The 25,520-nt window shown below is 45.3% G+C and overlaps 1 protein-coding gene across 1 annotated transcript in view; it reads left to right on the top strand.

Moving 5' to 3' along the window:
* The window catches only part of SLC38A1 (solute carrier family 38 member 1), a 193,130-nt gene that overhangs the window by 109,798 nt on the left and 57,812 nt on the right, over positions 1-25,520 (top strand). Inside the window, exons 5-8 of the mRNA XM_033957586.1 lie at positions 6,968-7,041; positions 9,538-9,630; positions 11,406-11,487; positions 13,063-13,145. Coding sequence (XP_033813477.1) covers positions 6,968-7,041; positions 9,538-9,630; positions 11,406-11,487; positions 13,063-13,145 — 332 coding nt within the window. The remainder of the gene's footprint in view (positions 1-6,967; positions 7,042-9,537; positions 9,631-11,405; positions 11,488-13,062; positions 13,146-25,520) is intronic.

Below are 25,520 nucleotides of genomic sequence, written 5' to 3'. Positions count from 1 at the left end.
TGTCAAATTCAGTTATAAGCAGGGATTCATCCAGACCAAAAAACATATAGATAAAGCTGACATACTAAAAATCAAAAAGATGAAAAGGAGAAAAATAAACCTCAATTGAGGGTCGTTGGGACTACACAAGTACCCAACCATCCACTCATCATCACGGGTTTATAAAAAACTCCAAAACATGTATAAATAATCAATTCTCACATCTTTCATTCACACGAGGTCTTCTTTTTGTTATTTTTCACAGTCTTTTTTTATATATATAATTTCAGTTTAAATGTCAAGCAATGAAAAAGGCCCGAATCCCAAGCTTAACCACATTAATTGGCGAGGACTACAGCTGAATGTAATCAGTATAAGCAGTTTTTAGAGATATGCAGTATATATCTGAAATCGTGAAAAAATACACTCATCTGAAATCGCTGTCTAGCCATGTACGCTATAGTCTCCCCGCGAAGGACTGCCTTGGCAGCCTCCCACAACAATACTGAATCTGACATGGAGGCAGCGTTATCCAGCAGATATTGATTCCATTTCTGAAGAATGTACTCTCTGTAACACTTATCCCAATAAAGATATCTAGGGAATCTCCACTGACCAGGCATAGACCCCAATTGGACACCCTGGATTTCCACCTACACTAAAGCATGATTGGAAACAGTGGAGGTGCCAATCTCTGCACGAAACACCCTAGGGAGAAAAAAAGAAGACACCAGTATATAATCTATCTGAGACATAGTAGGATGAGCCTGAGCCACATGTGTGAAGTCCATATCTACAAGATGGTAAAGTCGCCAAATGTCCACAAAATACAGTACCTGGCAAAACTGGGTAAAGCCCCTCATCAGTGGAAGAAGCACCTCCCAGGCGATCCATATCTGGGTCAAGGACCACATTAAAGTTGCCAAACATCAGAATGGGGAACTGCTGAAAGGTGGCACACAAACCCATGATTTGTTTAAAAAGTTCCATGTTAAAAACATTTGGGGCATAGATATTCGCAATCACCATCTCCATCCCCTGCACCTCCAGATGGAGAAACAAATACTCCCCAACCCCCCCCCCCCGGGTCCTTAACCACTTTATGAACAATATAAGGAAGAAATTTACTTAAGAGGACTGTCACTCCGGCACTGTGAGTAGTGCCCGAGGAGTAGTGGACCTCCTTAACCCAACCCTTCACCAATTTATCATGCTCACTATCTGATAAATGGGTCTCCTGGAGACAGGCATTATGCATATGTTGTTTCTTTAAGGACTGTAAAATTTTGGAGAATTTGACAGGCGAATTTATACCCGCCACGGTCCATGAGCAGGCCCGTAGAGTGGACTCACCCAGTATCATACCACAAAGAAACAAATAGCAGGTTCAAGAGTGAAAACAAGAAGGTCCAGTGCCCAGCCCTTACCAGACCCCCAGCTAGCCACGGAATAAAAAATGATGCCACCAAGCCCCCCCTAAAGAAACTACCCCGACACTGGAGTGCATGCCCTGCCCTGCCCCACCCCCAAGACCCCAACCACCGAGGCCCCCCACCCCACTCTGAATACAAACCCCTGAAAAACCACTTCACAGCAAACATCCCAATCTTCTCCTCCAGGCAACAAAGAACAAAACAAACCCCCAGAAAACAATATTCAAAACCACCCCACTACCATCCAACAATCCACCACCCCAAATAGAACAAAACATAGTCATCTCAAACGACCCCCACTGACCAGCCAGTCTCCACTACACTCACCCCCCAGCCAAACCACATCCTCCCACCCTCCAGACTGTAGCCAGCAAGCTTCAGGCAAGGTGTCTGGGCTCACCGGTACATACGAACTCTTATGAGCCGCTGAGGGCTGCACAAGGAGGTAATAATATTGCGTATAATGTAAGAGATGCCATCAAATGTAATAGGCCCAGCTTCAATAAAAGCAGAAATTTTAATCTGCACAAAACAAACAGCTTCTTTGTCAGGGATCAATCTGTAGGAGCCTACTGGCTTCCAATACACATTTCAAAACTATCTCAAAACAAAATAGTCTCTGTGAGAGAAACCCAAAGAGTCCAAAATTACATAGCAGAATCTTTTCTTCACAGAGTTAAGTTTCCTTTCAGTTTATAATCCAACAAGAGTCCATAACAAAAGAAAAGAAAACTTCAAAACAAAAACAATACTTCCTGATCTGTAACCATCCAGCTCCAAGCTAGTACCGCTGTACTGACTTCTTCAGCAAGGAGCGCTGGAAAGACAGTGTGTGCCATGTGGTCTTTAAATTGCCAATAATTAGGCCCACTATCCCACCATGAAACACGGGGCAAACCCCACTGCCTCAGAGTACTACAGTTCACTTTCCCAACCAAGGAAAGAACAATATAATCTTTCAGCAAAAAGAAAAAAAAAATCACACTCCAAAATAAAGTCTTTGCCCAGTTCAACAACAGAGAAAATTCACTCATTGGCAGGAGTAAGAATTATTCAGCTCTTGAAAAAAAAACAGGCAAAACAAACTTGCAGTATTCTTTAAGCAAACCTTTAGTTAACTTGTTTTCAGGAAACAAACTTCCATGGGTGTACCTTCAGGAGCCAACACAGCACTAGTATCAGGACTCATTTCAAGATCCATGGCAAGCGGTTCCTCAACCAGATTGAGAGGCACTTCTTCCCCAGCCTCAATTAACTCCATAGATTCAGGAGTTTGGCTGCTATCAGGAGCTCCCAGCCCTGAGCGCTGTGACCTGTCCTGCTGCTGTTCCTCCACCCTCTGATTCTCCAGAAGCCTAGTTCTCAGGGGCAGAGCTTGCAGCCCCCCCCCAATCCTCAGGTGGAAAGGATTTCCAGTTAATCCCCTTGGGACATAGAGGGGGTGGGAACTTAGCACTCCTGCTCTCCTACTCCCTCTACAGGACCTAGAAGGAAATTCCGCTTCTGAGTCAGAAAATGGTTTACATGGAGGTGTATTTGAAGGGTCTGGATTAGAACTGCTACCTGCACTAGGGACACTCCTAGCAGGCATAGTCTGCCTATAACAAGACAGACCAACAACTCACACTAAACCAGACAAACCAAGGTTCAAGTGTCCCCAACAGAGAGGTCCCTGGGCCCCTGGCATGGTCGGGCATCTGCAGGCGGGACCACTATGATGCCCAGCGTAGTGACAAATGTGAGGGCTTCCGCAGGTGAATCAAAAGTCTGCATTCTGCCCTCCCGTTGGATCCGAAGGCACGCTGGGTAAAGGAGGGCAAATTTGACCTTATGATTAAACAAGGCAGAGCAGATGGGGGTAAACTCCCGCCATCGTGTGAGTAGTCCTTGAAGCACAGGATTTTTTTATTGTCATGATGCAGACCCCTGCCTTCCTGGACCGCCTGCAAAATGGTTGATTTGTGAGCAAAGTTCAAGATTTAAAATATTACCACTCGGGGTCTCGAGCCATCAGCCCCCTTAGGCCCCAAGCGGTGGGCACGCTCCACTCACAACTTGCCCAGGCGGGGATCCAGAGACAGGGACTCAGGAATCCATTGTTCCAGAAAGGCAACCAGGTCAGCCTCTGCAATCCGCTCCTGCAGCTCAACCAACCGGAGATTGTTTCTGCGGGCTCTATTTTCCATATCATCAACTTTCTCTGTCAGCTGGGCTAACTGCTTAGTCATCCGGGCCGGGCCAGACTCCAGCGGAGAGACTTTATCTTCCAAGGTATTCACGCGATTCTGGGCCTCATCCAGCTCCAGGCTCATGCTATCCAGTCGCTCATGAGCCGCATTGATTTTGTCAAAAAACAACTGTAGCTTTTTGTCGATGGCAGACTCAACAGCCGCCGTTATCTCTGCCAGGATTTCAGACGATCACATGGGGTTAGGAGGAGTGCTAGGGCTCACAGGGCTAGAAGCCGATGCCATTTTGGTGCCTGGGGGTTTGCTGCGCTCCCGCTCCTTACGTACCGGCCAGGTCACCATAAAGATCGCCAAACATCACCCCGCAGAGCTAGGTACCCGCAGGCAATGCTCCCTGTATGAAACAGACCACGACCCGGTCAAAATGCCGCTGTTTGCAGATGATAGGGGACTCGAGGACTGGAGCAGAGCCTCTCAGCATCTGCTCAACCGCATGACATCACCAGCAGTCATTAATATCTTTTAAACATATCAATAACAGAAACAGGAGAAGCTTTAAGAAAGTTTATTAATCTGAAGTTCTGGCACCTGACAGCATTCTCTAAGTTTTCCAGTTTTGAATGAATATTCCCACTACCTTTCATCCAGGTTTGACCCTGGGTTTTAATTGTTTCCAATCTGGTAACATAATCTGTAGTCTTAATTTCCAACTCTTTTATTTTATGTTTCAGAGTCAACGTATTAGTAAACACTGCATTACAGTGGGAAGATAAAGTTTATATTTGGGTTCCCAAAGAGACTTACAAAGTTGAAATAGCTTCTCAAATGGTGCAATTAAGATGCACCATCACCCCAATTATTAACTACTACAGTCCTAAGTAACTATATCAGCGGAGCCATGTTGTCCTATGGTGCTTTTAGAAAAGAAATCAAGACAATATTATTTGATAAATTTATTTCTTAATCTGTACTTTTATTTTTAAACATAACTAATCTTATTCCATCAATTTTAAACTTTTAGGGCCTGATTCTCCAAAGTGCGTCCCGATTTTAGGCAGCTGTAGACGTCCTACAGCTGTCTAATCAGCCAATCGGGATGCATGTTTTTTAAAAAATGCTCCCCAGGCAGGCCGCCTATATTGAAGGCGCCTCTGGGAGCCTAGGGAGACCCGCAAGAAGCCTAAGCTCGCCTATACTTATTGCGGCAAGGGATCTCTCTGCCGCTATAAGTATAGCGGGCCGCGGCCACCTGTCCAATCACTGGCAGGAGGGTGCCCAAACCCTCCTGCCAGAAGATGCCCCCCCCCCCCGACACTACCGACCGCCCCCACTGATACTACCGACCGCCACCGCCCCCGACATTACTAATCTCCCTCCCACCTCGACACTACCGATCGCTGGCAGGAGGGTGCCCAAACCCTCCTGCCAGAAGATGCCCCCCCGACAATATCGATCGCTGGCAGGAGGGTGCCCAATCCCTCCTGCCCGAAGACGCACCCTCCCCCCCCCGACAATATCGATCGCTGGCAAGAGGATGCCCAATCCCTCCTGCCCAAAGACACACCCTCCCCCCTGGCGCTAACAACCCCCAAACCTCCACCCCACCAAACTAACCTTTTCTTAAGGCCAGACGGGTCTTGCCCGTCCAGCTGGCAGGCCCGCCTCGTCGAAATGAGGCGGACCCGCCCCTTCCCGGCCCATCCCGCCGAAGCCTAAGGCCTGATTGGCCCAGGCTCTAGAAACCTGGACCAATTAGGCCTTAGGCATAGCGGGTCCGCCCATCCCCACTAAGTCTAAGGCCTGATTTTTTATCATTGTACTTTTTTAATTGAATTTTCAAGGTTTTATATATCAGTGTTTAATAAATTATCACAAGTATAAATGAATGCCATGTCTTACGCATGCCAATATTCTCTTTACAGTGGATGATAATGGATGCTTTGGGGGTATACAGTATTTACCACAGCTCACCTGATGGAAGGCTATACTTCCAGAGTGAACTGTCTTGCTGACTAGCTAGGTCTCTGATTACTGTATGTTTTTACTACATAAGCAAAACTATGACTTGCTGTATTTGACTTGATATGAAACACATTTGACATAAACTGCCTTTAAAATAACGCCACTGTTGCTGAATGATTTTTGCAAGCGTCTTATTCAACGACGTCCAACAGAATTGCTCAATATATTTAACATTGTAATACTTCCTGTTAGTGGGTCAAAAGATAATGATCTTGTTATAGAAATTATTACTGGACTGATAAGTAAACTTAAGTGAAACGATCTTTCTTCCTGGAAACACAGGCTTTAAAAAAAAAAAGTTTGTTAAAAATACATTCATATTGTGCCTGATATAAGATTACTTTGTTTTCTAAGTAACCCGGCCAAAAGTAGTTTATGGTTTGCCTGTCTCTGTTATCCTAAATATAACTAACTTGATAAATACAATTTTTAATGTACAAACTGTTTCTGCCTCACTAAGGGCTCCTTTTACGAAGGTGCGCTACCAGTTTTAGCGCATGCAGAAGCTGAAAATCTACCGCTTGCTTAAAAGGAGGCGGAAGCGGCTAGTGCGTGGCAATTTAGCGCGTGCTATGCCGCACGTTAAGGCCCTAATGCACCTTCGTAAAAGGAGCCCTAAGTTTTAAAAAGAATATGAGTATTGCTTAAGGACTTTTACACAAGTTGTTGGTTATTCTATCATTTCATCAAATCTATTTTGAAGACTCTTGAGCAAGAATTTTCTCGTTCCACTTTTCTGTTCTTGCACTCTCTGATTTGTTCCTCTGAAATTTGTCTGTCTTGTCACATACTTTTCCTAGTGCCGTGTTCCTACCCGTATTCTCTTCTGTTCTTCTTCATCTTTTCAATGCAGATCTCAGTTTTAACTTTCCTTCTCCTATCAGCTCTTTAACTTTTCCGTACTGTAATTTTCTCTGTTTCTGTCCCTCGGTGGATATCTTTCTCCAAAATATTGCTGAGAATGACATCTGCACTCTCTAATCCATGTTTTTGCACAATTCACCAACTTACCTTGACAAGTGAAGGGCTTCCCCCTACCACACAAGAAGCTGTTCTCTCCTTTCCCTTCCCCTGCCCTTCCTCCTCTACCTTTATCTAAATTAAGTTGTGAAGATTTAATATGTTTGAAGTAAAGCTTCCCAGATTAAAAATTAAAATCTAAACTCTAAAAAGATTTTTGTTGTAATCATACAATTGGAGAGGCCACCCTGATAATATGAGTGAACAAGTGGCATCTTGCCTCAGTGAGGTATTCTTCTTATATAATGTTCTTAACTTGAAAAAAGTGCCTTGCCAGAGTATAGTACTTGGAGTTTCAATACCAAATTTCTTCTTTTTTGTTAGGATTCTTTTGGTTTCAGTGACATTTCTATCAGTCTATTCAATCAATCTTCTGCTGACATGCTCAAAAGTAACAGGTAAATTTCATAAATCATGTTTTGCTTTTTTGAGGGTTGGGGAAAAGGTTTACAAGATAGGCTTTGGTTGGTTTCAGTTATATTTTGGGTAGTACATGATTATGGGAAACTATTAATGGTAGTATTCATACAATTTTTAGTAACATTGGTATGTTAAGTTTATTTTAGGGCTTATGTTTTGCTCTATATATGATTTTCAGCAAATAGCTAGTTTTTTAAGTAGATATTTTGAAATTTGTCTGACTGTTTGATGAAAGCCAATAGAGAGTGCAAGTAAAAGTATTGAACAGCAATCATTTGTTATTCAGCAGAAGATTGAGGATTTTATGTTGTCAGATTCTTTGTCTGTTTGAAACTTTAATTTTGTGTAGGAATTTGATTATCTTTTCCTTTAGCACTGGCAGAATACATAGCCCTTCGCTAGCAAATAACATTTCAGTCGAGTAGTCCCTGGTTTATAAAAATGTTATGCATAGGGTTACCATATAACTTCAAAAAAAGGAGGATGGATTGAAAGCAATGGAAGTAAAACCCGGATGTCTCAATCTGTCCTCTTTTTTTTCCTGGAGCCATATGGTAACTCTATGCATATGGAAAATATACAGAATTTGCATGTAGAGTGGCCCAGAGAAAAAGTAAAATCTTTGTTTCCTTTAATAACATATAGTATTGGGTGTAGTAATTTTCACTGATTTATAAATTGCCTGTCTCCCTATGTTCACCCCTAGCACCCAAGTAAATATTCATTTACTTTAAAAATGCAACAACTATCACTGCAGCAACAGCTTTCAACAAGTGAATGTATTAGAAACTGAGGGGGGAAATTCTTTAACCAGCGCCTAAATTTAGGTGTCGAAAGGCACCCTGCCAATGCCTAAGTAATTGAAAACTCAGAAACGGCAGTATCAAAGCGCCTCCCAACACCTAAATAAAATATGGCTGAAATGGCCACTGGAATCGCGGCTAGGTAGCCACTTTAGGCTGCAGAATGCCAAAGTAGGTGTGGCCAACACTGGAAGTGCCATTAGGTAGGCTAAAGTGGCTACCCAGCCACGATTCACGCCAAGATAGGCGGCTGAAATGTAGGCCCAGAAAACCCTGGCCTACATTCAGCCACCTATCTTTGCTGCTAGACCACAGCAGCCAATCCCGGCAGGGGAATTCTTCCCCTCCCCCATCAGCTGAGAGGCAGGGACTTCCCAAACTGGCGATTCTGTAGCCGGCACCCAAGTCGGATTGCCTGTCAATCATTCTATGGTGCCTGTTACAGAATCGCAGCTGCACAACTGATGGGGAGGGGGCAGGGAAACCCTGAACCATTCCACACTGTCTGCAGCAGGAGGGATGCCCACTCCCTCCTGCCAGAACCCCCCGCAACAATCCCCGGCAGGAGGAATGCCCAATTGCTCCTTCCAGCACCCCGCGTAACATCCGACTGGAAGGATGCCCACTCCCTCGGGCCAGCAGGCCCAGCTTTTCAGAATGGCAGGCCTTCCCCTTCCTGATGCATTCTGAGATGTACTGGGGAGGGACCTAAGGCCCCTCCCATAGGAGGGGCTTTAGGCGCCTGGACCAACTAGAGTTTTAGGCCTCCTTCCCAGTACATTCTGGGATGCATTGGGAGTGGCCTATGACTCTGACCAGATCCCTAAGGGGATGTTGCGCGGCATGCCAGCAGGAGGGATTGGGCATCCCTCCTGCTGGGGATTGTTGCGGGGTGCCGGCAAGAGGGAGTGAGCATCCCTCCTACCGCGGACAGTGTGAGGAGGGTTCGGGTGAATATATCCCCTAGGTGTTTGGAGTATTGAGGGTTCGGGTGTTCCCTGCGAGCCACCGACTTGGGTGCTGGTTACAGAATCCGGCCCTGAATGTGTTTCTCTTCCATTGTTGTTGCATTCTTACCTAATAATGTTTTTTGATCCCAAACTTAAGTTAACACACAGCTTTTAGAAAGGTGGAAAATTGAGCACTTTCACCTTTTTTTTTTTTTTTTAAATATAGTCCTACTGACTGGCATTAGCCAATCACATACTATTTGAACAGTAAGATCATGGCCAATTAAAAAATGTTTTTATCTTTCTAAAGAGCATTAATACAGTCCAGATTTTGTATCCTTCTATGAAACAGAATTTTAACAATTGCTAATCTGCCTGGCCTTTATTTCATAGCAGTGAATCCTGTCTTGAATTAAATCTTCCTTATATTATACCTGTTAAGTGTAAACTAAACTGTCAAAGTGCTGATTTTTGCGACCTTCATATGCAGGATGTTTTTTCGTTTCAAGAACATACATTCTAATGCCTAGTTATCAAATAATTGGCAGTTGCCTCAGGAGATATATTTTCAAATGTCTCTTCTAGAGCCCTGTGAATTTAAAGTAGGGTATAGGTCAATAAATGGAGGAATTGGAAATGGATGGACAAACTTCATGAATAAAGATGAATGTCATTGTTCTGTTTATTCCTGGCTTTCTTTTTCTTTCCTATGCATTTTTAGGCTGCATGGTATATGAAAAGCTTGGTGAACAGGCCTTTGATACCCCAGGAAAGCTGCTAGTTTTTGGATCTACATCTCTCCAGAATATTGGAGGTAAAATATGACATTTTATAAAAAGCCAAGAACAAGCTAGTTTATGCAGAGGTCTTGGTCCGGGGAAGAGCTGGAGTGAGTGTCTGTTTGCGTAAATGGTTAATGGGGTATGTCCTTGAAGAAGCATTAAGCGAAATATGTCAGATTATAGGACCCCTGACTGAGCGACATAATGTATCTAAAGCTAAGTGCTGTTTATATTTAACTTTAATGAAAGGATACTTAGAATATAAAAATATATATAAAAGAATAAGAAGATTTGAGAGGACCAGCGATGATTTGGCACATAAAGTTTTAGGGCTGCAAAAGCATTTGAGCCCTGAGTTGTCCTGGGAAGACTTACCGGTAGTGAAAATATAAAATAAGCTTGTGGAAATAGTGTGATTAATTACATACTGTAAATGCTGATATCCATACTCATGATTTCTGGCAGGATATAGAAACTTAGTTTAGGTTGGTGATGGCAAAGAAGGGTTGTTTTCCGTTCCTAGTATCGCATTTTGTAGTCCTGTAATATTGTTCAGTGAGCACATTTAGTCATAGCCAGTTGGACCGGTAGTGTCCACAATGTTCTAAGGATTAGAGAATGACACGGTGACACAATTCATCACCGTTCCTGTCCTTGTTGATAACTATGGGAAACCATCCCCATCTCATTCTTTAAGGAGAGAGGGAAGAATCAGAGTATGAATGGGCACAACCAGTGACCCTCAAGCCTATTAAAGAATGCTGGTATAGAAGGACTGAGGTTGAGATAGACACTAAAGAATGAGACGGGTTGGTTTCCCACGGTTTTCTGCGGGGTGGGAACAGTGATGAATTCTGTCATCGTGTCATTCTCTACTGAGCCATAGAACCCCTTTGAATGCAGTATTCTTACAATGGCACATCCAGTTCTACAGCAGATATAGTAACTACATATACATGTTTTAGCAATACCGTGTTTCCCCGAAAATAAGACCTAGCATGATTTTTGGGGTAGATCTTAATATAAGCCCTACCCCTGAAAGTAAGCCCTAGTTGTAGGCAGCCATGTTTCGCCCCCGCCATGCAGCAGAACCCCCCATTGACCCTCCATCCTTCCTTCCAACCAATCCCCGCCAACCGTGACCATAAATACCTTCCAGCAGAGGAGCATACACAGAAGGCCCCAATGAGAAGGCTGCAAAGCAGCCTGTGAGTGCTGCTGGCCCAACGCTCCTCTGCCGGAAGGTATTTATGGTCGCGGTCAGCGGGGATCGGTTGGGAGGGAAGGATGGAGGGTCAGTGGGGGTTCTGCGGTTCGGCTGCATGGTGGGGATGGCAGCAAGGGTTCTGCTACACAAGGGATGGTAGGAAGGAAAGGATAGAAGCTGGGCAAGGGTTCTGCTGCACAAGGGAAGGGAGGGAGGGAAGGATGGAAGCTGGGCAAGGGATGGAGAGAGAGAAAGATGCTGCAGAGGGAAGGCACAAGGGGATGGGTGAGAGGGGAGGAAAGATGTTGCACACGTGTGGGAAAAGAAAGAGGAAGAATTGAGGTGAAGGAGAGGAAGGGAGAGATGATCATGTACATGAAAAAAAATAAGCCCTACCCAAAAATAAGACCTAGTGCCTTTTTTGGGCCTCAAATGAATATATGACACAGTCTTATTTTCAGGGAAACACGATAGTTGATAACAAAAACAGCCTACAAGTCCTTCCATTTATACATTAGATGCTCTGTTTTTGCAATGTAGTGCTTTTCCATGGCATGGCATTTACTTGATTTAAAACTAAAACGTTGTATTATTCCGCAGCAATGTTAAGCTACCTCTTTATAGTCAAGAATGAGTTACCTTCTGCTATTAAGTTCCTTCTGGGAGAAGAAAATAATTCTTTGTAAGTTAAGCCTTTTATTTCCCATTATAACCTTTAATCGAAGTTCACTGAGTGGTTGATCATAGTCAAAATGTATGATAATAATCCAAGCTGAACTTGTCATTTGATATGTGGAACTAAGCAATGAAATGAAAATGAAAGCTGCTTTTCATGTAAGTTTTGTAAATAGCCCAAAAATAGGAAAACCAGGTGTAGCCCCAAGGTTTTTTTATGTCTATGGCAGAGACCATATTGTCCATGGCAGTGTCCAAAGGAAGAGTTGACACGGGGGGCTTTTTCAATAGTGCGTCTAAGTCTGACTTTGTTTCCCACAAGACTACCTATTTTTTAAACCAGTAGACATCAATTTTTTAATTATCCCTTAGGATGTCTAACTTTTTAGCCACTTTCAAATACAAAAACATCCATATTCAAAACATCCAAAATCAAGCCCATTTGGATGTGGGAGGAACCAGCATCTTACTGCACTGGCCAAGCAGACATCCCAACAAGGAAATGAGGCACCTTAGAGAGAGATCTGCTGTGAACTTCACATAAAGGGTACAAGGTACATATTTCACCAGAACCCCCATTTAATGTATAGTGAGTCCTCCAAAATTCCCCCAAATCTATCTTACCTACTTGTCTACCAATAGCCTTTATGGCTGCAGGTGTCACCTATATGGCAATAGAGTATGTATTGGGTCGGTTTGGGTGGGCTTATGCTTTCCACCATAAATTTAGTGGTTAGAGTAGCTTATGGGCCTGGGTTCTCCTCTCTATGGTTCACTAGCCCACCCACCAGGCTGCATCATACACTTGTGTGCTGCTGTACTAGGCTTTTCCATACCAGGTGCTCAGACATATATGTACTGTTTCACTTACATCTCTAGGGGGTGGAAGAGGGTCAGTGATTACTGGGAAAATGTGGGGGAGGGACATACTTTCATCTCTCCAGTGGTTATCTAGTCAGTTTGGGTACCTTTTTGGTGCTTATTCACTTTTTAAACAGGTCTAATTGTGAGCATCTAAATGACACCCTGAGCATCTTAAAAAATGTTTGATTATCCCTGCAAGATGTCCAAGAGTTAAGTCTGCCAAAATCCCACCCAAAACACACCTCTTACATGTCCGCTTAATATTTAGATGCCCTGCATGATGTCTAAATAAAACTAATTTCCAAAATCGGCACTTGGACATTTTGGCAATTAAAACATCCAAGTGCTGATTTATGCTGTTTTTTGGACATTTTTTTCTTTTGAAAATAAGCCCCACATTGTCCTTTTAATAGGATTATCTCATGAGCCAGGCAGCATCAGTGAGTAGAGAAAAAAATGTAGAGACATTCTATAAGTACTACTCTAGCCTGTCCTACCATAGAGTACCACCAGTAAATATAAAATGAAGACAAATTGTGAAATGTATTTAAAAGATTAAGAATTCTATGAGTCATCTTTGTCTTACTTTTTCTGAGAAGTTTTTGAGACTATTGTGCATATCTCTTTGTACTGCAGGGTATAAAGGCAAAAGGAAGTAATGTATAAATACTGTAATTTTAAAAGATTTTTAACTATTTGTTTCTTAAATTTTTTCCAGAGAATGGTATGTGGATGGTCGATTTCATGTGGTAATTGTGACTATTGGTATTATTTTCCCTCTCTGTCTTCTCAAGAATTTGGGTAAGAGTGTTAGAATTCTTACTAAATTAGATCATGTAAAAGCTAAACCTAAATACAAGCTATAACGTAGAATAAATCTATTATGAAAAAATATTGTTGTTAGTTTCACAAAACACAATCATACTTCCTAAACTCCTGAAAGTATTGTAATTACCCATTTAGAGTACCTTAGAGTACCAGGATTTTCTGAAAAAACATCAAAATTGTAACCTAATATAACATGAATACTAAGCTTTCTCCTAAAAACATGCAGTGAAAAACTGGTTTTCCTTGAGTTTTGGAAGAGATTTTTGGCTTTGTTTATAACCCATGGAAATGTTCAAGTAATGTTAAGAAGTACAGATCTCCCTCCATATTCGCAATTTTGGGATTTGCGAATTTGATTGTTAATGAGTCTCCAAACAGCCTCCTGCTTGCCTCTACAACTTACCTTTGGAAAAAGTCCTGGTAGTCTAGCAGTGAAGCGGGGCAGGAGCGATCTTCCTATACTCCTGCCTCATGGAGGTCTGCAATCAGAAATGGCTGCAAGTTCCTGCTTCACCACTAGACCACCCTTCTATGCTCCTCTCTCCTTCCAAACCAGCAAGGTCCCATGATGACTGCTTCTGCTTCTGCTGCCTCTGCTCCGGAAGACATAAGTGGGATGGCAGACGCAGGGAGTTACGGCAAGTTCCCGCGATGACTGCGGCTGCCAGTCCACCCCCTCCAACATCACTTACATCTTCCTCTCTTCCTCAGCAGAGCATGCAGACGCAATCATCGCGGTACCTTCCTGCACTTCAGCGCAGCTGCCGACTCTGCTTCGGAATAAGTACAGCAGCCGCGCTAAGGTGTAGGTGACATTTAGAGCAGTGCAGGAGGTTCCGGATCCGGCTGGCTGTGCACCCCCCTAGGGCTGGCACCCGGGGTGGTCCACACCCTGAGCATGGGACGCGCACTCATAAAGCAGCTCAAGGTGTGAAAAATAATTTAAAAATGCAAAATGGCGCTAACGTAAAGTTACCAAAGTAATTTTATTGTTTTAATTTTTCCAATCATGACACCAAAAGAATAAAGCATAATTGCATTCACAGTTACGTTAGCGGGAGATCGTTATAGTTGCCAAAATGCTGGCCTTCTGATAACGAGCTCAGTTTAAGATCTCAAGACACTCTATTATATACTTTTGGCTCAGTATGACATCATCAGTTTAACGGCCAATAAAAATCAACAAAGGAGGTGTTTAAAAGTTAGACAAAGAAAAAAGTTTCAAAAATCACTTTTGTTCTGTTGACATTCATTTCTGAATATACATTAACATTTTATAACATTTCCAATATTCCTTTTGTCCTTTCCAAAAAAGTATATTAAGAGAAATCTGCAAAAGTGCTGAAATGTTCTCAGCTTGCCTGTCAGCTAAGTTCCATATTACCTATAGTGCTGAAAATTTGTCAGCCTGCTTGTCATTACAATAAAGGCAAAGGAGGACGAGAAGGAGGGACTGTTTCCCCCTTTTCCCTGCTAGAGACTGCTAATTATTTCAAGATGTTGTATTCAGGATTTTTTTCTTAATATCCTTCCATTTCATTTTTAATACCAATTCTTTCATATCCACACATTCACATTTGCCTGGGCCCAAGCATTCCATACATTCATAACTTTTGATTCATATTTAATTCATATTTAATGCCTGTTATATCTTAGTTTAGGACACGTTATCCAATATGTTTTTCCTAGCCAGCCTAAAGCATATCTGGTATTAATTAACACCACGATGCTGAGAAGCGGGAACCTCTGAACAAAGACTTGACAGAAAGTCAATGGAGTCCATGCACATCCCGATTTCCTCCATGATCTAGCCCAATAGCAAAGTACACAAAAAGAATATTATTATACTTTCCCTTATATTAATCTGTAGTGTGTTTTTCTGGCCTTGGCCACATTTATATTCAGATTTTTATTTACCCGTTTTTCGTACGTTTCTATTGGGCGTGGCCTTAACTAACACATATGCTTGTATCTAACTAGAGTTACCCAGAATCATACGAAAAACCAGCACTTAATACTGCACTATCATATCCTAAGAACATAAGAACATAAGCAGTGCCTCCGCCGGGTCAGACCACAGGTCCATCCTGCCCAGCAGTCCGCTCCCGCGGTGGCCAAAAACAGGTCAAGGCCTGTCTGAATCATCAGAAGGGGCTCCCCTGCCACCTTGGTTTCCCATTTAAGTTCTGCCCTCCTATCGAAGTCCTAGCCCTCCGGTCTTGCACATGCACGACCAGGTTGGTTTACTCAGTACCCCACAATCCCTCTATCCCTCAGGAATCCATCCAATCCCTGCTTGAATCCCTGTACCGTACTCTGCCTGATCACTTCCTCCGGTAGCGCATTCCAAGTGTCCACTACCCTTTGGGTGAAAAAGAACTTCCTTGCATTTGTTTTGAACCTGTCTCCCTTCAGTTTCTCAGAATGCCCCCTCGTATTTGCTGTCCCCTTCAGTCTGAAGAATCTGTCCCTATCCACCCTCTCTATGCCCCTCATGATCTTAAAGGTCTCTATCATATCTCCCCTGAGTCTCCTTTTCTCCAGAGAGAAGAGCCCCAGCCTATCCAGCCTCTCGGCGTACGAGCAGTGTTCCAGCCCTTTTACCATTTTTGTTGCTCTCCTTTGGACTCTCTCAAGTACCGCCATGTCCTTCTTGAGGTGCGGTGACCAATACTGAACGCAGTATTCCAGATGCGGACGTACCATCGCTCGATACAATGGCATGATGACTTCCCGTGTTCTGGTTGTTATGCCCTTCTTTATGATGCCCAGCATCCTGTTGGCTTTTTTCGAGGCTGCTGCGCACTGTGCAGATGGCTTCAGTGATGCATCCACCAGCACACCCAAGTCTCTCTCGAGTCTGCTGTCTCCCAACAATACCCCCCCCCCAATTTGTAATTGAACAACGGGTTCTTTTTCCCTATATGCATGACCTTGCATTTGTCCACGTTGAAGCGCATTTGCCATTTGTTTGCCCAGTCTTCCAGCTTGTCCAGGTCCCTTTGTAGGTCCTCACACTCCTCCCTGGTCCTAACTCTGCCGCACATTTTGGTATCGTCTGCGAATTTTATAACCTCACACTTTGCCTCCTTTTCCAGGTCATTGATGAATATGTTAAAGAGTAAAGGCCCCAGCACCGATCCCTGTGGCACACCGCTCGTGACTCCCCGCCAGTCAGAATATTGGCCCTTTACTCCAACCCTCTGCAGTCTACCCGACAGCCAGTGCTTGATCCATCTGTGCACATCCCCTCCCACCCCGTGGCTCCATAGCTTCTTAAGTAGCCTTTCATGTGGCACCTTGTCGAAAGCCTTTTGAAAGTCGAGGTAAATGATGTCTATGGGCTCCCCATTGTCCATCCGACTGCTTATTCCCTCAAAGAAGTACAGAAGGTTCGTTAGGCACGACCTTCCCTTACAGAATCCGTGCTGGCTTGTTCTCAGTAGGCCATTCCTCTCGATGTGCTCACAAATGCCGTCCTTGATCATAGCTTCCACCATCTTCCCTATTATTGAAGTCAGGCTCACCGGCCTGTAGTTCCCGGGGTCACCCCTCGATCCCTTCTTGAAGATCGGTGTGACATTTGCCAATTTCCAGTCCTCTGGCACCTCACCAGTTTTCAAGGATAGGTTGCAAACATGTTGGATTGTGCCCGCTATTTCCTGTCTTAGTTCTTTCAGCACCCTTGGGTGGATCTCGTCCGGGCCCGGTGATTTGCCGCATTTTAACCTGTCTATCTGTTTGAGGACATCCTCCCTACTTACCTCTATGTGCTCTAATTTTTCAGCCTGTTCCCCACTCATGAGCTCCTCTGAGTCCGGTATATTAGATGTGTCTTCACTCGTGAAAACCGACGAGAAGAACGTGTTCAACCTCTCAGCTACCTCTTTATCCTCCTTAATCACTCCCTTCCTGTCCCCATCGTCCAACGGCCCTACCTCCTCTCTCGCTGGTCGCTTCCCTTTAACGTAACTGAAGAATGCCTTGAAGTTTTTCGCCTCCTTGGCCAGCCCCTCTTCGTATTTCTCTTTTGCTTTTCTAACCTCCCGGTGGCATTCCTTTTGGCATTTCCTGTGCGCCTGGCGATTTTCCTCTGTTGGGTCCTCTTTCCATCTCCGGAAAGATACTTTTTTGTCCTTTATCGCCCTCTTTACTTCTATTGACATCCAAACCGGGTCCTTTGATCGCTTGTTCTTGCAGCCTTTCCTGAAATTGGGGACGTACATTCTCTGTGCTTCCTGCAGGGTGTCCCTAAATAGGGTCCAGGCGCTTCCCACAGTCTCCATCCTAAAGATGTTTCTGAGCTTCCTCCCCACCATTTCCCTCATAGCAGCGTAGTTCCCTTTCTTGAAGTTCAACGCAGTTGTTGCGGTCCTCCTAACTATGGGTGTCCCTCTTTCTAATGTGAAACTGATCGTGTTATGATCACTGTTGCCTAGTGGTCCTCCCACTTCTACCCCTCTTGCAGGCCCCCCTAATCCGTTTAGGATGAGGTCAAGAGTAGCACCCCCTCGCGTCGGTTCTTTGACTAGTTGCTCCATGAAGCAGTCCTTCACAGCTTCTACAAATCCTGTCTCCCTAGTGCAGTTGGAGTGACCCGTACTCCAGTCTATCCCTGGGTAGTTGAAGTCCCCCATCACTGTTACACTTCCAGTCCTGCACTCCTGTCTCAATTCCGCTTCCAAGTCGTGTCCGACTCCCTCTGGCGTACCAGGTGGTCGATAGTACAGCCCCAGTTTAATGCTCGCACCCTTGTTTCCCGGTAATTTGACCCACAGCGATTCCAGCCCCTCTGCCTTCGTTGCCATATCCATTCCGACCGAGTGGATAGATTCCTTTATATATAGTGCTATGCCTCCCCCCTTTTTGTGGGTCCTGTCCCTCCTATAGAGCTTGTACCCTGGCAGCGCTATATCCCATTGATTTTCCTCTGTCCACCAGGTTTCTACAATTCCAATTATATCCAGGTCCTCCCCCTTGGCGACGACTTCTAGTTCACCCATCTTGGTCGTGAGGCTTCTTGCATTTGCGTATAAGCACCGCAGGTCCCGTCGTTTTTCTTCCACTTCTGCATTTACCTGGTCCACTTGCCCTTGGATTTCTGGCAGTTTTCCCGCTCTCTGTGTTTCTGTTTTACCCTCAGCCTTTACCCTCTTAGCTTTCAGCTTCCCCACATTCCTGCCACCCCACTTTCCTGCTTTTCCTCTGGGATTTTTAGCCCTACAGGCCCCCTCCTGGGCTGTCGTCCCTTGAGCCTCTGTTTGATCCCCCTTGCCTTGTGGTGCTTCTATATTACCCTTGGCTTTCGCCCTTGTGCCACCCAGTCCCCCTGTGTCCCCATGCCCCTTAGTCTTCTCCCAGCAAGCTCCCTTTACCTGATGATTCCCTCGCTGTCTGATCTGTAGATCTTCCGGTCCCTCTGTTTCCTCCCTGCAGTCATCCCGTTCAGCATCTGTTCTGGATGCTGTTGTCCGAAGCGTCAACATCAGATCTGCTGTCGGCTTTCCCCCTCTCTTCAGTTTAAAGCCCTCTCGATCTCCTTCCTCAAATTGGTTGCCAGTAGTCTGGTTCCCGCTGTGCTCAGGTGCAGGCCGTCCCGCCGGTAGAGCTTGCTCTTTCCCCAAAAGGACGTCCAGTTCCTCACAAAGCGGAAGCCCTCCTCCTGGCACCATCTCCTCAACCATGCATTCACAGCCTGGAGGTCTGCCTGTCTCTTTGCATCCGCTCTCGGTACAGGCAAGATCTCTGAGAATGCTATCCTCCGGGTACTCCGCTTCAGCTTTCGTCCCAGGACCCTGAACTGGTCAGTCAGTGCGTCCTTGCTGAAGTTCCTCCGGCTCACATCGTTTGTTCCGACGTGGATTATTACTGCAGTCTCCTCTGTCTCTGCTCCGTCCAGGATCCTCTCGATCCTATCAGTGATGTCTCGTGTCTTGGCCCCTGGGAGACAAGTCACTAGCCGGTCCTCCCTTCCTCCAGCTACGTGACTGTCTACCTCTCTCAAGATCGAGTCTCCCACCACAATAGCAGACTTCCCTTTCCTCGGCAACCTCCTCTGCCTCAGGTCCGTGTCCTCGGTGTAGTGTGGTGTCTCTCCCTCGGGGTCATGGTGAGTCGCGGTCTCCTCCTCTTGCGTTGTCCCTCCGCTAGGTCCTTCCCTGGTATCACCTTGTGGATCCTGGGTCTCGTCTACCGACATTCGTCTGTGCTGCTGCTGATCCCGTTCCTCCACCGTCCTATAGGCCTCCTCAATGAATCTCTCGAGGTCCCTCACCTGGTCCACAATGGGGCCTGCTCCGTCTGTGTTCTGGTTAGACCAGCTCGTCTCCTCCGTGGTGCGCAGTTCCTCCAGTCCCTCTAGCTCCTAGACCCTGACCCTCAATCTGCCGACCTCCATCCTCAGGCTTTCCAGTTCCTGACACCGACTGCATATGTACTCCCGCCTTCCCAAAGGGAGGTAGTCGTACATATTGCACTCTGTGCAGTATACTGGAAAGTACCTCTGGGATCCTGGGTCCTCCATCGCTCTCGTGAAGTGCTGGTGTGCTCCTGCTTTGGGTAAGAGAGAGAGTAAGGGAAAAGGAAAAAGAGAAAAGAAGAGAAAGGTGAATTGTGAATTACTGGGCGTTTCTGGCTCCCTCGCAAGGCTCCTTCGCAAAGGCGCTCTCGCTAAGGCGAGCGCCTTTGCCGCTCGCCTTCGCCGCGCGCCGAACGGCTGGGCGCCGTTGGCTCCCTTCTTAAAGGGGAGCCCGGGCGCCGACGCGACCTGTGACGCGGTGGGGGTGGGCGGAGCTACCTCTCGCTGCGACCCCGATTCCTCTTGCCTGCTCTGCCTTCCTCCCCTGGCTACCTCCTCGTGGCTTCCTCCTCCTGCCCTCCGCCGCTGAAAAAAAAAGACACAAGTCAAAGGAAAGGACCCTGCAACAGGTCTGCTTCGTGCCCTGGCTTCCCTTCTTAAAGGGGAGCCCGGGCGCCGACGCGACCTGTGACGCGGTGGGGGTGGGCGGAGCTACCTCTCGCCGCGACCCCGATTCCTCTTGCCTGCTCTGCCTTCCTCCCCTGGCTACCTCCTCGTGGCTTCCTCCTCCTGCCCTCCGCCGCTGAAAAAAAAAGACACAAGTCAAAGGAAAGGACCCTGCAACAGGTCTGCTTCGTGCCCTGGCTTCCCTTCTTAAAGGGGAGCCCGGACGCCGACGCGACCTGTGACGCGGTGGGGGTGGGCGGAGCTACCTCTCGCCGCGACCCCGATTCCTCTTGCCTGCTCTGCCTTCCTCCCCTGGCTACCTCCTCGTGGCTTCCTCCTCCTGCCCTCCGCCGCTGAAAAAAAAAGACACAAGTCAAAGGAAAGGACCCTGCAACAGGTCTGCTTCGTGCCCTGGCTTCCCTTCTTAAAGGGGAGCCCGGGCGCCGACGCGACCTGTGACGCAGTGGGGGTGGGCGGAGCTACCTCTCGCCGCGACCCCGATTCCTCTTGCCTGCTCTGCCTTCCTCCCCTGGCTACCTCCTCGTGGCTTCCTCCTCCTGCCCTCCGCCGCTGAAAAAAAAAGACACAAGTCAAAGGAAAGGACCCTGCAACAGGTCTGCTTCGTGCCCTGGCTTCCCTTCTTAAAGGGGAGCCCGGGCGCCGACGCGACCTGTGACGCGGTGGGGGTGGGCGGAGCTACCTCTCGCCGCGACCCCAATTCCTCTTGCCTGCTCTGCCTTCCTCCCCTGGCTACCTCCTCGTGGCTTCCTCCTCCTGCCCTCTGCCGCTGAAAAAAAAAGACACAAGTCAAAGGAAAGGACCCTGCAACTGACGTCCATTCCATTACCATCCCATAAACATCATCCCCTACTGGCCACAAGCCACTACTGCTCAACCCCCACCCCCGCCCTTGATACGCCACTGATGTGGATCACACATTTTCATTGATAAAAACACATAATGGAAACAAGAACACAAAATCAGATTATACATCTCAAAAACAAAAGAAGGCATATAAAAAACTTTAACAATTAAGAAAAAAAACCTGCATTGCAATGGAAATAGCACTCCGAACATTAAAGCTTTCCTAGGAAGAAAAACACTTGAAGAAAAATCAAATTTTACAGTATTCAGCTGAGCTCATATTTTGTTTGGTAATGAGTTCCATGGAATGGGCCCCTGTCAATAAAGAATGCTCAAGCGTGAACTGTAGCCTTCCTATAACTTTCAGCATTGACATATCAAGCAAGGTTTGATGAATTGATCACAAGATAAGAGAAGGTCGATAACAAGAATTTAAAAAAAATAAAATGGAGTTGACTGTTTTAATGCTTTAAAAATAACTTACAATCAAAATGAAGAGCTAAACACCTAAATATTCCCCAGTATCAGAGGGCCTTCAGATAGGTTTTCATTCAAATATGATCCATTCGTAATCTCTTTGGATCATCATTCACCTTAAATTTAAAATGTGCTGCACAGGAAGACAATGCAGCTGCTTCAAATATAGCATCATGTGCTCTTGACCCACATGTCATTGCCTGTCTCGAAGAATTATTTGCACTAGGTGTAGAGCTTTGATGGATGGACAATTGTAACAGAGTAAATTTGAATAATTCAGTAACTAGAAGGTCCATCAATTTCAAGGTGTTGCTAAAATTAACTTCAGATAAAAATGGTTTGTCTATTTTAGTAGTTGCTACTTGAATGCAGTTGAACATTTTTGCCATAAGTATTAGTTCTTAATTCTTAAATATTGCACTTTGTGATTAACAGCCATATCACCCAATGCTGATTTATCACTGGCACTTGGGGAGTAGAAATCCAAGGGAGATGTATGTACTGGGAAGTGAGAGGCTGATATACACAGATGGGGAGAGGGACCTTGGGGTGATCATGTCTGAGGATCTGAAGGTGACAAAGCAGTGTGGCATGGCAGTGACTAAAGCCAGGAGGATGCAAGTCTGTATAGAGGGAGGTGTAACTAGCAGAAGAAAAGGGTATTGATACCCCTGTTCAGGTCATTGCTAAGGCCCCTCTTGGAGTACTGTGTTCAGTTGTGGAGGCCATATCTGGCTTAGGATGTAAAAATACTTAAAGCGGTCCAGAAAAAGGCGACAAAAATGGTAGGGAGTTTGCACCAAAAGAAGTACAAGAAGAAACCAGAAGACATCAATATGTATACTCTGGAGGAGAGGAAGGAAAGGGGTGACATGATACAGACATTTAAATATTTGAAAGGTATTAATATAGGACCAAATCTTTTCCAGAGAGGGTAAAACTGGTAAAACTAGAGGACATAAATTGAAGTTGAGGGGTGGTAGACTTAAGAGTAATGTTAGGAAATTATTTTTCACGGAGAAGGTGATGGATTTCTAGAATGCCCTCCTGAGGAAGGTGGTGGAGAGGAAAACTGTAAGGGAATTCAAAAAAGCATGGGATGCACACAGAGGATCACTAATTAGAATATGAATGGGCAAGCTTTCACAGTCTGAATCCCGCAAAGTAGATGGTTTGGATAGACTGGAGTGAGCTTCAACAGCAACTCTAGTTGTTGGAACCTAAGGACAATACAGGGTAGACTTCTAAGGTCTATGGCCTAGAAATAAGAAAGAAAGTCATTTTAATTTAATCATGAAATTGTAATGCATGTGATTACAGGGTAGACTGGATGGACCATTCAGGTCTTTATCTGCCATAATCTACTATGTTACCCCATCAAAATGATCTTTTGATCCAATGAGCAGGATAGAAATGTTTTGATATAAAGGTACGAGGGGGTGATGAAAAGTTCTCAGCCCAACCAACCAACTTCATGTCACTGTAACTGAAAAGAATGTTATCTTATTTTGATAAGGGCCTGATTCTGGAAGTGGTGCCTGCCATGGCAGGTGCCTGCAAAACAGGTGCCTGCCACATGTTAATCACAATCAGACACCACATCCAGAATCGAATCTTTGTTTTAACATAGGCGCTTTAAATGTAAGCCAGCATTTTAGAGGCCTACACTTAAAGTGCCAGTCTCATGCCTACAGAAGCGCATAAGTATGCCTATGAATGCCTAAGGCCACTTCCGGTGAAAACCATGCCCATGCTGGCCTTAGCGTCTGTAGGCGTCCCTATGTGCATCTGTAGGCACGAGACAGGCACCTAAGAACAGCATATGCAATTGGTTGGGTTTTTTTTAAACATGTATCCCAATTGGTTCATTACACAGCGGTAGGCCTACCACTGCCTAACTTCAGGATGCCGTTTGAAGAATTTGGCCCTAAGTGCCAATTTGCAGAAATGAAATTCTATGTTTTGACATTGTTTCAGCCATAACTGGTGAGAATTACATCAACACAATGATCACTTTGCGGGAGTCAATCTAGGAGAAAAGATAAGGAAAACTCACAGCAGGCTTTCTGCTTCTTCATAACAATGCACTGGTACACATGTCATGACAATCACAGGCTGCCATCTGAGTACGTGGGTTTCAGCAGCTGAATCATCCACCCTACAGTCCTAACCTGGCTCCCACAAATTATTTCCTGTTCCAAGTTTTGAAGAAATCTCTCTGTGGACAGCAGTTTTCAAGTGATAAAGCCTTCAAGGAAGCTGTGATGTCCTGGTTTGAAGGTCAAACAGAATTCTTTTCAAAGGAGTTAAAGTCATTGCAGGAAAAGTGGATAAGAACATAAGAATTGCCGCTGCTGGGTCAGACCAGTGGTCCATCATGCCCAGCAGTCCGCTCCCGTGGCAGCCCTTAGGTCAAAGACCAGTGCCCTAACAGTCTAGCCTCACCTGCGTATGTTCTGGTTTAGTAGGAACTTGTCTAACTTTGTCTTGAATCCCTGGAGGGTGTTTTCCCCTATTACAGCCTCCGGAAGAGCGTTCCAGTTTTCTATCACTCTCTGGGTGAAGTACAACTTCCTTACGTTTGTACGGAATCGATCCCCTTTTAACTCTAGAGAGTGCCTCCCTACCTTGGAGAGGGTGAACAACCTGTCTTTATCTACTAAGTCTATTCCCTTCATTATCTTGAATGTTTCGATCATGTCCCCTCTCAGTCTCCTCTTTTCAAGGGAGAAGAGGCCCAGTTTCTCTAATCTCTCACTCTACAATAACTCCTTCAGAACCTTAACCATTTTAGTCGCTCTTCTCTGGACCCTTTTGAGTAGTACTGTGTCCTTCTTCAATTACGGCGACCAGTGCTGGAATGCAGTATTCCAGGTGGGGGCGTACCATGGCCCAGTACAGCGGCATGATAACCTTCTCCGATCTGTTTGTGATCCCCTTCTTAATCATTCCTAGCATTGTGTTCACCCTTTTCGCCGCCACCGCCATGCACGCCATTGCACAGACAGTTTCATCAACTTGTTGACCAGTACTCCCTAGTCTCTTTCCTGGAGAGTTTCTCCGAGTACTGCACTGGACATCCTGTACTCGTGTATAAAATTTTTGTTACCGACATGCATCACCTTACACTTATCCACGTTAAACCTCATTTACCATGTCGCAGCCCATTTCTTGAGCATGTTTATGTCACGTTGCAGGTTTTTGTAATCCTTCTGTGTCTTCACTACTCTAAATAACTTCGTATTGTCTGCAAATTTAATCATCTCGCTCATCGTACCAATTTCCAAGTCATTTATGAATATGTTGAAGACCGCTTACTGATTATTTTGCTTACATGCAAATTCACCATTATCTTAATTCTTTACCTCCTGGTTCTTTGCAGGCATCCTGCCAGGAGATACTGTCTACAGCTTTTACTACTGGCTCGCAGCTTTCAGTTCCCCTTAAATTTCATCATCGCCATTTGAAGGATGAGTCCCCCCTGTTTGATCATTCTAAATTGCGGGATGCTTGGGCTTGGGACCTAGCTGTAGAATTACCCGATGATGTGCTTTTGCAGGCTGTTCGTAGGTTACCTGCCTTTAGTAAATATACCACTTTTTGGGAACAACATTATAAGTTGATTTTCAGATTATACATTTCCCCTAAGAGGGCTTATTTTGCTGGGTTTCGTGAGTCTGCTGCTTGTATACGCTGCCAGGCACCTGAGGCGGGCTTGGGATATATGTTCTGGACTTGCCCTCATATTCGCATCTTTTGGACTGCTATTTTTCTCTTTGTAGAGCGCATTTGGCACATTACAATTCAACGCTCTCCTTTATTACTATTTGGAGCTATTCCCCATTATTCCCCTCGTCAAAGGGGGGCTGCTGCTTTCCTCAAGTGGACTATTCTTGTGGCCCTGAAATGTATTTTGCTGAAGTGGCTTGAGGGTGAAGCGCCGGATTACTCTCTCTGGCGGTGCCAGATGATTACCCTCCTGATGTGGAAATGAAGGGATGTGACGGACTTTTCCTCTCTCAGAGGGCGTGTTTTTCAACGCA

This window comes from Geotrypetes seraphini, chromosome 9 (assembly GCF_902459505.1).
Source record: "Geotrypetes seraphini chromosome 9, aGeoSer1.1, whole genome shotgun sequence".
Classification (NCBI taxonomy): Eukaryota; Metazoa; Chordata; class Amphibia; order Gymnophiona; family Dermophiidae; genus Geotrypetes; species Geotrypetes seraphini.
The sequence above is the reverse complement of the archived record's forward strand: the minus strand, read 5'-3'. Positions and strand labels throughout refer to the sequence as shown.